This window comes from Acartia tonsa, chromosome 13 (genome assembly GCF_053477335.1).
Source record: "Acartia tonsa isolate MP-2025a chromosome 13, ASM5347733v1, whole genome shotgun sequence".
Taxonomy (NCBI): Eukaryota; Metazoa; Arthropoda; class Copepoda; order Calanoida; family Acartiidae; genus Acartia; species Acartia tonsa.
In genome coordinates, this window is record NC_137272.1 from 6,961,181 (window position 1) to 6,974,121 (window position 12,941).

Consider the following 12,941-nt stretch of genomic DNA (forward strand, 5'->3'; position numbering starts at 1 on the left):
TATATGATAAAATTTGCAATGATTTTAATCATCCATTAATTGCCAGTTTTCACTTTAATAATGCCCATTTAACATTTACTTGCTTTTATTCTTTCAAATGACTAGATATTTGATATTTTCACTTTAATTGATTTTTTCTCATAAATAATGTTTTTATTTGGTTTTCATATTATTTATCTTCTGGAAATCTTATCATCTTTTGGCTCTGAAATAAAAATAATTTTGGGTCATGGAAAGAAAACGAAGTAGCAGGTTTTGTTGTATCTTCACAGTAGCTTTTGATAGGTTATTTTAGGCTAGGTTAGGACAAAGACCAAAGTGTGTTAAAAATCAGCTATGTGACGTCATTCAAACGAGGCAGATGAGAGGAGAAGTGGGAAAGAAAACCCCTAAAAAAGAGATGGAGAATCCCTCAATTTTATAAGTCACATATCTGATTTTTAACACACTTTGGTCTTTGTCGGTTAAGTTAATGTTAATGATTGCCCCGCAGAGTTGGAAATAGGAGAAAAGCTACTGTGAAAATACGATAAAACCTGCTACTTCTTTTTTTTCTTCATAATCTATAATTTCTATCTAAGAAAGACAGTTATCCAGTTTCAAATATTATATACATTTAAACATTAAAAACAGACAGACGGTCAAAGTGAGTTTTAGAGTAGGTGCTTAGTTCAATGACGCCAAATTTAGTTGGGTTAAACGAAATTGGAAATAGATTTTACTCCTTCCCACATAAAAGCATATGCGGTGGTTGTCTGTAGTGCCCTAGAAAATTGGGGATAGATGTTTCCGGTTTTGGCTTACCTATTCTATTGACGTCATAGTAGAGGTGAAGAAAAGAGAAGGAGGAAAGAAAGAAATGGTGTATAGAGTTTTTCCTTGCGTCAAAAGCAGTGACATCTATCACCATTTGCTAGGGCACTATAGACAGCTGCCATATGAGGAGAAAAAGAAATTTTGAACATTTTTTAACCCCCCCCCCTCTCTTTCTGAATAAATGTAATCTTCGAGTAAAATAAAAGTAATATTTAAGTTACCTCTTCAGCGAAAATGACTGAAGCCTGCGTGCTGGTAGGGACTTGTTCAGCTTTGGCGTATCCAGGGAGCACATTCACCTCCTTCTTCTCTCTCACATGCTGTCCAGGGTTCGATTCCTAGGTTTATATGAATATTAGAATTAGAAGTGTAATGGCCCCCTTCCCAGAAATAATTATAAATTTTCCAAGGACCTTTAAAAAGCTACACTGTACAGAAGAACCATATCGGTTCAACAGTTAACGAGATCCTAACACACAGACAGACAGACCCTGGTATTTTTATATTTTATATTAGAATTTCTAGAAGTAATAATAGTTGACATTTTATTATTCAAATGGTATTTTTATCTGCCAGTAATAGTATACTCTCCATATCTTCACAAAAGAGTAAATTCATTTAAAGAAACGTTTAAAAAGTTGACCTGAGATTCTATTTCTCTGAAACCACTTGCACTGTCCTAAAATTATTTTTTTTTATATATTTTTAATTCACAGTGCCTAAAAAAGTATCAGCACATTTTTGAAAAAAAGTAGTTCAGATCAAACAAATTACACCACTTTAACTTCTGAAAGACTGCCACAAGTAGAACCATTACCAAAAATTTGAAGCCTTCAGCTTAAATAATGAGTGCTGGAGAACTTTCGAAATTTTTATCGACTTAAATTGTTACTTTAAAATGCCTACAACTTTTTTGTTATTCAAGATGAAGGCTTCATATGGGGTATTGGGTCTACTTGTGGCAGTCTTTCAGCAGTTAGATTTGTGTGTTTCTTACAGGTTTCCTTTAATTCAAGACCAAAATTATTTCATTTTTTTACACTTCAGCTCAAGTAAATTTACCCTAAACATTTTTCTTTTTTTAATCCTTATTTTTTACTATTTGTAAAATAATCCTTACCTCCTTAACTGTAATACTATTATCAGACTTTTTTCCCTCTTCGTCTACAAAGTGTAAACTCGGCCCCTTCTCATACTTTAAAACAGCTGACGCCGAGGCTCTGACATCACTGCCACTGCTCAGTGAATCAGCTGATTTGGGAACACGTGGTTGGTCCGGAAGGTTGGCGCCATTTTCCAGGTAGAAATTCTGCACCCTGATTGGCCGGGGACTTGGCAGGATTTGGAGAGTGTCCGGTCCTGATGCTTTGACAGGCACTGGACCTACCAGCTGCACCTCTCTGAGTTCTTTAGTTCCTAAAATTTATAATACCTGTAATGGTTTTTGTATATTTTATTTTCAGGTTTAGGTCTTAGGATGGCTCTAAGCTATTTTGAAGCATCGAATATAGAGCCCCTAGATGGTAGGGGAAAAGTTGCTAGTAGAATAAACAGGGATTAATAAATATTCTTCCTCCAATTTTATGTCAGAAAAAGGTTTTCTATTTTATCAACTTTTGTCTAAACTTCTTCATAAAACATTAATCAAATGAATAAAATCAATAATAGCTGTAAGGCATGATTATACCTGAGTTATAAGGCTTGGGTGTTGTAGAATATCTGTGAATACTTTCTCCCAGTTTTAAGTCTGAAAGAGGAAATTGTCCTCCATGTTGAACCTGAAAATAGATATTTCTTGTGTAAATTTTTCAACTCATAATTTGTAGAGGGAAAATGTTCTTTAAAACCTTTTATTTGGAGTCACTCATGTTTAGTGATTTGTTTTGTTTTTACCATTTTACAATTTAGGTATGGGTTTAGCATCTACAAAAAAAATTCAATAATAGAAAAGTTATGTTGATTTTCAGGGCACACATAATCAAAATTGTATTTTCTTCTGTTTTTTTTGTTCAAAATGGTTGAGTTGATCTGTTTTACAGGTTTATTTGCCTAGTTTTTATTTCTGTTATACTTATGTCAATCTATCTTTTCCTGCAAAATATTTCAAAACTGAAGCAGCTTATAGTCCCAATAAAAAATTACATCTTACGATACAAAGGACCAATGATAGGCCAGTATACATTTTACCAATTACAATTTATACAGACCTATCATTGGAAATTTGTATTGTATGACGTAATTTTTATTAGGTCCTACTAGCCTGTTCCTTCAAAACTAACCTTGACAAAGCTATGAGGAGTAGTGTACTGATATCCCTGCTCTGACACATATGGGTTGGGCACAGGAGTTGGGTGTGGGTGGTGAGGGTGTGGCAGTGGGTGTTGAGGAGGGTGAGGCACATGGGAGCCATGATACAAAGAAGGTTCTTGATGCAGATCATAGTTATGGTGATGAGGGGCTGGGTGGGGATATCCTTCACACATCAATTCATGTTTACCTCGTAAGGGCGGGATTCTCTGTCCTAATTATGCATGGTAGTGAGTTGCGCCTGTTTATGGGCCAAGGTATTCCCCCTACTCTTATTTATATATATCACGCATCTGACATAGCAGCATTTGAAAATAAGATAGATAATGAGACTATGTAATTTAGATTTTAGCAAAGTATTTGATAGCTACAACTCTTCCCCTTTTACTAATTAATTTTGTTTCCTACTTTAGAAGTTAAAATGCCTTTTAATGAATATGATATCTATATATTGATTACTCTAGATAGACAGCCCAGAAGTGATGTTGGTTTAAATTAGAGAAAGGGGGGACAATTGGTTGTTTATTACACTAGTCCCCAAAGTTTTGTAATAACGTTTTCTTATTCGTTGGGTCAACAACTTTTAGTCGACTTCAGTGAATTTTGATTATTGGTTGATTCATTAAGTTGAGTATTAAAACGTTTCAACCACTAATTTTAATCTACAGAAGGATTTAATTTGTGCATCATCATTGGGGTTGTACATCAATTTATCGGTCATTGTCTTATCTTTTTATATCCATAGTTTTCAATATAATTGAATTGTTCCTTGAAGGGCTGGTTGATACAGGTCATGCTGTGATGGATGATAACCATGAGATTGAGGCACATGGGACTGAGGAACATGAGGAGCATAGTCAGGTCTCAAGGTGCTGACAGGAGTGTAGGCTGTGGGGGCTGGGGTGCTGTGTATAGGGTGAAGCACATGGGCTTGGGTGGTGTGAACAGGGTGGGGCACTGGAGCAGGAGTAGTGTACAGAGGAGCTTTGGGTGCTTCATGAACAATAGGCCTAGAAAATATAGAATAGTTATTTATCGCCTAGTATTATAAACAGCTATAAAAATGTAAAATTATGGAGAGAAAAAATGTATATAATACGATGCTATACATTATATTTCAGTATAGCTGAGAACCGGTTCTAATCCACTGGAAATTAATTTGTTTCAAAGCCATACTGGAAAAGTTATTTTGTCAATCCTAGACTATATCAAGTCATACGCCTGTATTCAGTCTACTAATGAATTTTGTGTAAAATATAGATTTCTAGAAAAAGAAGGAGGTAAAAAAAACATTTTTTTGCTGTATACACTTTTGAAATAGTATTACTAAGTTAGAGAAATCCTTACTTTAGAGTAGTGACATGCAAAGATACTTGTGGGGCCTTGGCATAGTCATGGGGATGACCTCCCACCACATTGTGATGGCTAGTGTGTCCAGCTGAATCATGGTGACCATAACCAGTTGGGGTGTAATGATCAGGCTCTGGAGTTGAGTGATAAACCGGTTTGGGGGCAGGATTATAAACTGGTTTTGGAGTTGAGTAGTATAGTGGTTCTTGAATGGGGTTATAAACCGGTTTTTGGTGGGAGTTATAGGATGGCTCTTGGGGAGGATGGTAAACTGGTTCCTGAGCTGGTGGTGGATGTGGGTAGATTTGTCTGGGAGTTGTGTGATAAACCGGTTCTGGGGAGGGATGATAGGCGGCTGGAGCAGGGTGGTGGAAGGGGGCAGGTGGTTGGTGGGCATTATATGAACTGTGCTGCCCATGATGGGGGTCCCCATGGAGTGTATACCCATATGAGGGGGAGGCTGTGCTTTTATATGTTGGTGGTGAGGGGGTGGTGTGGGGCAGATATGATGGGGTTGTAGGGGGAGGAAGGTATGTTGGGGAAGTGGGGGGCGCAGCTGTGCTTGATTTGTATACACTGTGAGGTGTGGTTGATTGGTGGATGTCTGTTTTCAAAGAACTTGTTTGTTTATATGAAAAGGGAAAGCACAATTATTCAGAGAGAAAGAGGGGACAATGGAGTGTTTATTACACTAGCCTCCAAAGTTTTGTAATGACAATTTTATATTTGTTGACCTATCAACTTTGGAGACTTTTATTGAATGTTAATTGGTTAGTTCATTAAGTTGAGTGTTCAAACGTTTCAACCACTAATTGTAATCTACAGAAAGGGTTATTTCGTCAATCAATGTACATCAATTTAGCGGCCATTGTCTTCTCCCTGATCCCTGATTGACAAAAGCCAAAATTAAAATGATTGGGTATTAATTTCCAATCATGAAATAAGTTCTTTCCTGGAGAAGGTGTAGTGCCGACAACTCTTGGTGGCAAGGATGACACTACAACAGGAGGCGGAGCCGGCGTTGTTTCGGCTACAGCTGCTGCAATAGATAAATAGGTAGATAGATATACAGATAGACAAATAGATAAATGGGTGGAGTGGATGGATGGATAGATAGATATAAGATAGATACAGGTTAGCTTTACAAAGTTTCTAAAAAAATCAGCCATAAAAATGAGGGATTATCTATCTCTTTTCTAGGGGTTTTCTGTCCCACTTCTCCTCTCGTCCCTTATTTTAATGACGTCACATGGCTGATTTTTTGAGACACTTTGTAAAGCTTCTATGTAGATACAGGGTTAGTTAGAAGTTTAAATGAATATATAGATAGATGTATATATGGATAGACATATAATGATTATATTAATATAGAAACATTAGATAGATAATTAACTGATGAAATGATAGACATACAAGCTAACAGACAGACAGACTGAAAGATACAGAGCTAGATAGACAGATAGATTGAAAGTATTATTGAAAGTTAGTTAACTAGACACATTTTAACACATAGCTCCTTAACTATACGTAGCAGAGGAATCTTATATTTACAAAAAATAGACTTCTTAGCGTTTCTAACGGCATGCTTAACATTTTTCTTCTATTAACACAGCCGCACACCCTTTATATAGACATACCTGCAACCGCCGTTGTTCCCTTACTCTCGCCGCTTCCGCCGCCGCGTAGCTTCTCCGCCAGAGTGGTGAATTTTGGAATATATTTTCTGGTTTTAAAAATATTTCTTTAGGTTTGTTTTAATAAACTTAAAGTGGACTTTTTGCAGGAAGGAAGGGGACATTGGTCTGTTTATTACACTAGTCCCAATAGATTTCTAATAACATATTTTTATTTAAACACTAATTGTAATCTACAGTAGGGGTTATTTTGTGTGTCATCATTTGGGATGTACATCAATTCATCGGACATTGTCTTATCTCTTTAACTCCCTGCCTTTTTAGAATAGGGTTTCTTGTAAGATTATTGATCAGAGACCTAGTGATAGGAAAAATGACAAAAAAGGGGATGAAGGGGAGTTGAAAAGATTCAATTTATGATAAAGAATTATTCCTGTATTTTGAGGTTGCAGTTAACGGGGTTTTTGTAGTGAGAAGGGCTGCTACTTTAGCCGCTGTAACAGCCGTTGTTTCATAGCTGCTAGCCGTTGTATATGCATTAGCTAGAAAAATGATATGTTTTAGGAAGCAGCTTACAGTGCCTATTAAAAAATAACGCCATAAAATTCAAATGAGCAATGATATACATTGTAATTGATCAATGGTAAAATGTATGCTGGCCTATCAATGGTCGTTTGTATTGTATGACGTCATTTTCATTGGGCACTACTAACTGCTTATATTGTTAGTAGATAAAGTAGTAGTTGCTTAATAAAAGTAACAGAATGTACATGTGTCTGTATGTAGCCCAAGATATTGCTTAAACACTGCAAAACTGATATGGACCTCCCTTAAAGTTATGCTTCCTGTTGGCGCAGGGAAGGTTGACAATTAGCTCCGAGCTTTCAAGAGAAAATACCCCTAGAAAAAAATCCCCACCCTCCACAAAAATTTTTTTTTTTTTTTACAACTATTAAACTAATGAGAATGCTAACAAGAGAATAAAGCGATGGATAGTGTCATGTGTGACGTTATAAAAATACGTCTAAATCCACCTCTCTCAAGGGGTTTCCTTTCCTTCTTCTCCTATCATCCCACCTTTTTAGATGTTTTTTTAAGACGTCACACATGACACTTTCTAGCGCTTCTACTACAATTCGAAGATTTCAATGTAGAAGGTTTACCTATGCTTGCTGGCGTGCTTGTTTCAACAACATCCCTAAATAATTAAAACCCATTAACTTTGACAAAACAAGTAACTTAAAATATCTAATTCGCTTAGCCATATTATGATAAGTGGTTTTAATATAATTATAGCTGTAGAACATATCCTGTTATATAAATTAGTAAGGTTTTTTTCCCTCTGAATCTTAAGATCTCAATAATTACTAAACCGATTGGGTTCTCTATTTTAGGTAAGGTCCTAAGATGGTTTTAGGCTATTTTATTTTTAAATTTAATTCTTGGGATGGTTTTAAGCTATTATTTTAGCTGCTCTCTGCCCCTTACAATACAAATGGTAGGGTCACCAATAATCTTAATCTATAGAAAGGATAATTTTGTGAACCATCATTGGGGATGTTAACTAATTTATCGGCCATTGTCTTATCCCTTTAGATCCATGCTTAAAGTATCTGTAATGACACAGTTATATTAATAACAAACCTTGCTGGAATTTCCGAATAAGAATAGGCAGGTGCATAGCCGTGGAGCTTCTAGATAGATAAAATCATAAATATTAGTTAAATTTGATGCAAATTAAGTAAAAATCAATTCTAATGTTTAATAGTTATATATCCCATCGTATTATAGACAGCTTTCCGCAGATTTTGAAATAAAAATTATAAGATTATATCAATTTTTAATTCTATGATTTTTAAAAAAATATTTGTGAAAAATTGTCTGTAGTAGGTTGCTATATATGATTTTTAGTATGGCTGAGACGATGTTGTAACAAACCAATCAAAATATTATATTTAATTTAGAAGTATCTAAACACCAGGCAAAAATCACTATAATTAAGTTTGTTTTGGGCATAACAATTCAATATAAAGTTATGGTTAAGAAAGATTTCAGACGTCTATTTTACATAATAGCTAAATAAATCCAAATATCGTGAACATGCATTTTTACAGACGCACAGAAATACTTTAGTCATGTAATAGAAATGCTACTAAAAAGTTATATCTACCGTTAATGTTGGATAGTACAAAGGCTCTTCAAATTCTGAAAACAAAAAAAGTGTAATTATTTGATTCTTTTAGAAAAAAAGAATTTTCTATAGGTTGAAAATTGATTTATAAAAGTTTCCAGTAAAAAGGAACTCAATTGAATCTGTAGCTACCATACTACTTTTATATTATAGGTCAATATGACAAAAAACAGAAGAATCAACACATACAAATGTAGAAAAGCTTCTCTAATAAATAAAGAGAAAAAACCTTCAATTTTCTTGTGCTCTTTAACCCCATACTTCGGGACATGACCTAGGGAAAAAGTATCTTTAGGACAAAAAATAAATTAAACTCTACACAATAATCTTCCAACCAGTGTTTACAGAAAAACTTCGAAAGTCATTTGAAAATGCTACGCTTTATGTTGTTTAATGGATATTCAGACTGCTTAAAAAGAGTCATATGATTAGAATCCTAAGACAATGGGGTAAAATAATGAAAGTAACTCTGTACCTAAAGGCAGGTATAATTAATTATCTAAGTAATAAGCTTAGGTATTTAAAAAAATATTATTGATGTTATTTAATTATTTCAATAGATACAAAACCTAGTGGTGTTGCAAACTTGGTTGCGGTGTGGGCCTGGGAAGTTGCAAACTTGGGAACATATTCATCCTTCACTTCAAGATGATCTACTCCATAGCTTTTAGGAGGAACATCTACACATTTGTCATATTTTAATCAATTGATTGTAAGAAAAAAAATATATATCCAGGGATCTAAAGGGATAAGACAATGTCTGATAAAGGGGGGGGGGGAAGTTTTGACACATTTGCGTAAACAGGGAGTATAGGCTTTTTCTTTGGACTGAGAGTATAGGTTATTAGGGATAAAATCATTCTTATATGATGAATTTTCCCAAGTTTTAAGATTTTTTGGATAGGCCTCCAGGTTCCGGAGCTCCAGGCCTCCAGGTCCTCTCTGTACAGGTAAAAATGAAAAAAAAAATTTTTTTTCGAGGAGTTAGAAGTCAACTTATGAAACAAAATATGCGTTTTTTTCTTCAAATATGTGAATAACATTCAAAAATATGCATATTTTGTTTCATAGGTTGACTTCTAACTCTTCAAAAAAAAAATTATTTTTTTAATTTTTACCTGTACAGAGAGGACCTGGAGGCCTGGAGCTCCGGAACCTGGAGGCCTATCCAAAAAATCTTAAAACTTGGGAAAATTCATCATATAAGAATGATTTTATCCCTAATAACCTATCCTCTCAGTCCAAAGATAAAGCCTATACTCCCTGTTTACGCAAATGTGTCAAAACTTCCCCCCCCCTTGATATACAGCCGCGCATTTTTAATACACAATATTACCCCTTCTGCTGATTACAATTAGTGGTTGAAACGTTTGGACACTCTACTGAATATACCAACCAATCAAAATTTAAAAGTCCCTAAAAGTTGTTAAGCCAACAAATAAGAAAACGTTATTATAAAAACTTTGGGGACTAGTGTAATAAACAGCCCATTGTCCCTTCTCTCTCTGACTTAAACATATATTTAAATTTAGTAAATTTGTATCTAGTTAAAAATATGATTCCTTTGTGAATAGAATGGTCATTTCCATGTGATTGAGGAAAAAGAACTCCCAGAGACTTGTGAGGTACATGATGAGATGGAGGGGGCTGGGTACCAATTACCGAAGGATCATACGGTACATAGGCTGGTTGATAGGGAGCAGGAGTTATAGGAGTTGGAGTATAGGGGTCAGGATGGGCATAGGATCCTGCAGGGCTGTAGGGATCAGGCTTGGCATAGTTAGGAGCTGGGGTGTATGGATCAGGTTGAGCATAGGCAGGTGCCGGGGTGTATTGGACAGGAGCATGCGGCTTTGGGGTGTACAGGATAGGTTGGTAGGGGGCTGCTGTGTATTGGACTGGACTATGTGGGGTTGGGGTATATTGGGGTATGTGTGGTGGGGGAGAGGGAGTGGTTGGGTAGTGGTGGGGGGCACCTGCCCCCACTGGAAGGGTTACTGGCGGTAAGGCTGAAACTACTGGTACACCCTTAATTGACAGTGAGATGATTTAATATGATCAAAGATAGATAAAGGATATCTAGATGAAAAACTAGATCAATAAATCATATATGTACATATATGAACTATTCAAGCAATATATTTATATATAGATTAATATAAAAATCCTTTAATCAATATGGTTCTCCTTTACAGGGTAGCTTCTCACAGGTCCATGGAATGTTTATAACTATTTTGAGGGAAAAATACCACTACCCTCCCAAGAGAAATCACAAATAAATGTAAAAAAATTTAAATATTCCCGCAGTCCTTAACATATACAATTTATTTCTTAAATTTAATATTTCAAATAAAAAAATTATTTAAAGTGTCACTAGAGGCCTCTAGAGGCGTAGCAATAGATGTAGAATCAGATAGAATAATAAATAAGGTTGTAATAAGTCAATAGATAAAGCAATTCAAAGATAATTAGAATTGCTTAGATTATATTTCTTGGATCATGGAAAGAAATCAAAGTAGCGGGTATCGTCGTATTTTCACAGTAGCTTTTCATAGAGGTTTTTAGGTTAGGTTAGGTAAATGTTAAGGATTGCCACGCAGGGTTAAAGCTCCCCGCAGGGGCTAGAAATAGGAGAAAAGCTACGGTGAAAATACAACCAAACCTGATACTTAATTTCCTTTCATACCTCAATCCGATTTCTTTATACCTCATGTTGAGAAGGTAGAGCTAAAGAGTCATCATCATCATAACCATGTTGATTATAAGAATCATAAGGGTTGGCCAATTTCTGGGGGAACTGAGCTTCAGCCTTTCTCTTGCTTACTTCTAAAATGAAAAATCAATATAAGGAATATTTTCTTGTCTATGTTTCTTTAAAGTTGAATCTCTAATAAAGCTTTTCTAGGGTTGGAATTTTCAGAGCTGCTTTGTGTGGATATTCTTTTATTGTACATGTTTGTTTAGTTAAATAGTATAGAAGACATTTTTCCTTGTTGTCTGCTATGAATAGTATTCAAACCTTTTTTTAAGACTAGTGGCTTCACCCCTAGCCTTTAGGGTTTCGCACTGTGAGGAATGGGAAATTACCCCCTCCTATATTCTTTGTAAAATTACTCTGTAGCAAAATTAAACCCAGGTTGTTCGCAGTATACACAAAAATTTGAATTTGTAGAAATTAACCCAGGTTGTTTGCAGAGACACATTAATTTAAATTTGTAAAAATTAACCCAGGTTGTTTGCAGAGACACATAAATTTAAATTTGTAAAAATTAACCCAGGTTGTTTGCAGCATACACATTTAAATTTGTTAAAGATTCGCCTCATAGGGCACTGGGGGTTCACCCAAAATGAATGATTTATCTATAATACAAAGTAGAATGATGTCTGTCTGTCAGTCCGTCCATCTGTCTGTCTGTCTGTCCCTTAAGATCGGTAACCACTTAACTGATCAGATTCTACTTTTCAAGGAATATACCTCCTGGTCCTATAGGGGTTTTAGGCTATTTTTTTGGGGGTTGGGACACCCACAACCCCTCCAAAAACAAAAATCCCCCACATTTTTAAAAATGTATTATTGGTTGCATCTCCAATTTTTTAAAAATTTCCTCTTGGGGCAAAGCCACTAGAGGCTAGGGGCGAAGCCGCTAGTATATTATATACAACTCTTATACCTGCAGGCACTCCAGCAAAGAAGTGATTAGATTCTGGCGGACTGAACAGTTGTTTATGCTTCTCTGTGGTAGCATTGATATCTTGGGCGTAGTCAAGCAGTTTCAGTTGCTCGTGAAGCAGGTCTTCCACTGATACAGGGTCATCCAATCCTTAATAAAAAATGTTCAATTTGTCAGAAAGAGAAGGGACAATAGGCTGGTTATTACTCTAGTCCCCAAAGTTGTATATTAACATTTTCCTATTCGTTGGCTTAATATCTTTGGGGACTTAAGCAATTTTGACTGGTTGATTAATTAAGTTGAGTGTTCAACCACGGATTTTAATCTACAGAAACGGTAATTTTGTGTTTAATCATTAGGGATGTACATAAGTTTATCAGCCATTGTCTTATCACTTTAGATCCCTTGTAGTTAGGCCATTAACCCATTAGTGACGAACCGGCTTTTAACGCCCGGTATCAGAAAATGCCTAAAAAAACCGGTTCTCAGTTTTAGGATTGCATCATTCTCAGTATGAATCCCCCCTCTACTACCCTGGTTTTCATTTCCCCCTGGAGCAGGCAGATTTGCTTACTTCCGTTTGCCGGTATAGCTCAACAAAATTTGAAAACCAAGAAAAACAGGTGATTTTAAAATACCCCTCCTAACTTTTTTGTTTATGAAGTAAAGTTAGTGATTTTTTTCGTGAAATTTAAAGTTTATTGGCAACTACATTCATTTGTGAATTCGTTTTATTCAAATTATTATTTTTTATATGATTTTTTTTATCGTTTTTTTACGTTCTATATAGGCCCGGCTCGGCATATGGGGGGAAAGTCTGAAATTTTTATTACCCGGTTTTACTAATAGATCTTTTTTACAACAACAACAAAAACCGGGTTTATTAACCAAAAAGGGGTGGTACCTATAGCCAAAATCTTAAATGTGATATAAATTGTTTTGTATGTTAGTTGTAGCTCTATCAATTACATG

General features: G+C 35.4%; 3 protein-coding genes and 1 long non-coding RNA gene across 4 annotated transcripts in view; all 4 read right to left on the reverse strand.

Annotated features, from left to right (window-relative positions):
* Positions 1–131: 131 nt before the first annotated feature.
* On the reverse strand, positions 132–3,299 carry LOC145304437 (uncharacterized). The gene is made up of 6 exons (XM_080146317.1): positions 3,096–3,299; positions 2,504–2,594; positions 1,937–2,232; positions 1,460–1,495; positions 1,038–1,154; positions 132–205 (listed from the first exon to the last, which is right to left on the reverse strand). Exons 1-6 carry the CDS (start codon positions 3,297–3,299, stop codon positions 170–172), a joined length of 780 nt encoding a protein of 259 aa, XP_080002443.1. The 3' UTR covers positions 132–169.
* Positions 3,300–3,871: 572 nt separating this feature from the next.
* Positions 3,872–6,271, reverse strand: LOC145304438 (uncharacterized). The gene is made up of 5 exons (XM_080146318.1): positions 6,255–6,271; positions 6,111–6,214; positions 5,369–5,512; positions 4,471–5,077; positions 3,872–4,133 (listed from the first exon to the last, which is right to left on the reverse strand). Exons 1-5 carry the CDS (start codon positions 6,269–6,271, stop codon positions 3,872–3,874), a joined length of 1,134 nt encoding a protein of 377 aa, XP_080002444.1.
* A 266-nt stretch (positions 6,272–6,537) lies between these two features.
* On the reverse strand, positions 6,538–8,576 carry LOC145304741 (uncharacterized). The gene is made up of 5 exons (XR_013874179.1): positions 8,528–8,576; positions 8,278–8,312; positions 7,752–7,801; positions 7,271–7,305; positions 6,538–6,649 (listed from the first exon to the last, which is right to left on the reverse strand). It is a non-coding gene; the product is annotated as an uncharacterized LOC145304741 (long non-coding RNA).
* A 389-nt stretch (positions 8,577–8,965) lies between these two features.
* The window catches only part of LOC145304439 (uncharacterized), a 35,852-nt gene continuing 31,876 nt past the window's right edge, over positions 8,966–12,941 (reverse strand). The window contains exons 11-14 of the mRNA XM_080146319.1: positions 11,970–12,119; positions 11,006–11,124; positions 9,809–10,326; positions 8,966–8,978 (exon numbers count right to left, since the gene is read on the reverse strand). Coding sequence (XP_080002445.1) covers positions 8,966–8,978; positions 9,809–10,326; positions 11,006–11,124; positions 11,970–12,119 — 800 coding nt within the window. The remainder of the gene's footprint in view (positions 8,979–9,808; positions 10,327–11,005; positions 11,125–11,969; positions 12,120–12,941) is intronic.

Bases quoted from the DNA above. Each gene is read 5' to 3' on its own strand.
- LOC145304437 (XM_080146317.1), bottom strand. From the start codon at position 3,299: ATGTGTGAAGGATATCCCCACCCAGCCCCTCATCACCATAACTATGAT. The intron at 2,595-3,095 runs GTTAGTTTTGAA...ATCTATTTTCAG, and splicing joins CTCCTCATAGCTTTGTCAAG to GTTCAACATGGAGGACAATT. The intron at 1,155-1,459 runs GTCAACTTTTTA...ATATAAACCTAG, and splicing joins TCAGAGAAATAGAATCTCAG to GAATCGAACCCTGGACAGCA.
- LOC145304438 (XM_080146318.1), bottom strand. The intron at 5,513-6,110 runs GTATGTCTATAT...TATCTATTGCAG, and splicing joins GGGAACAACGGCGGTTGCAG to CAGCTGTAGCCGAAACAACG. The intron at 5,078-5,368 runs GTCAATCAGGGA...CTTTGAAAACAG, and splicing joins TCATTTTAATTTTGGCTTTT to ACATCCACCAATCAACCACA.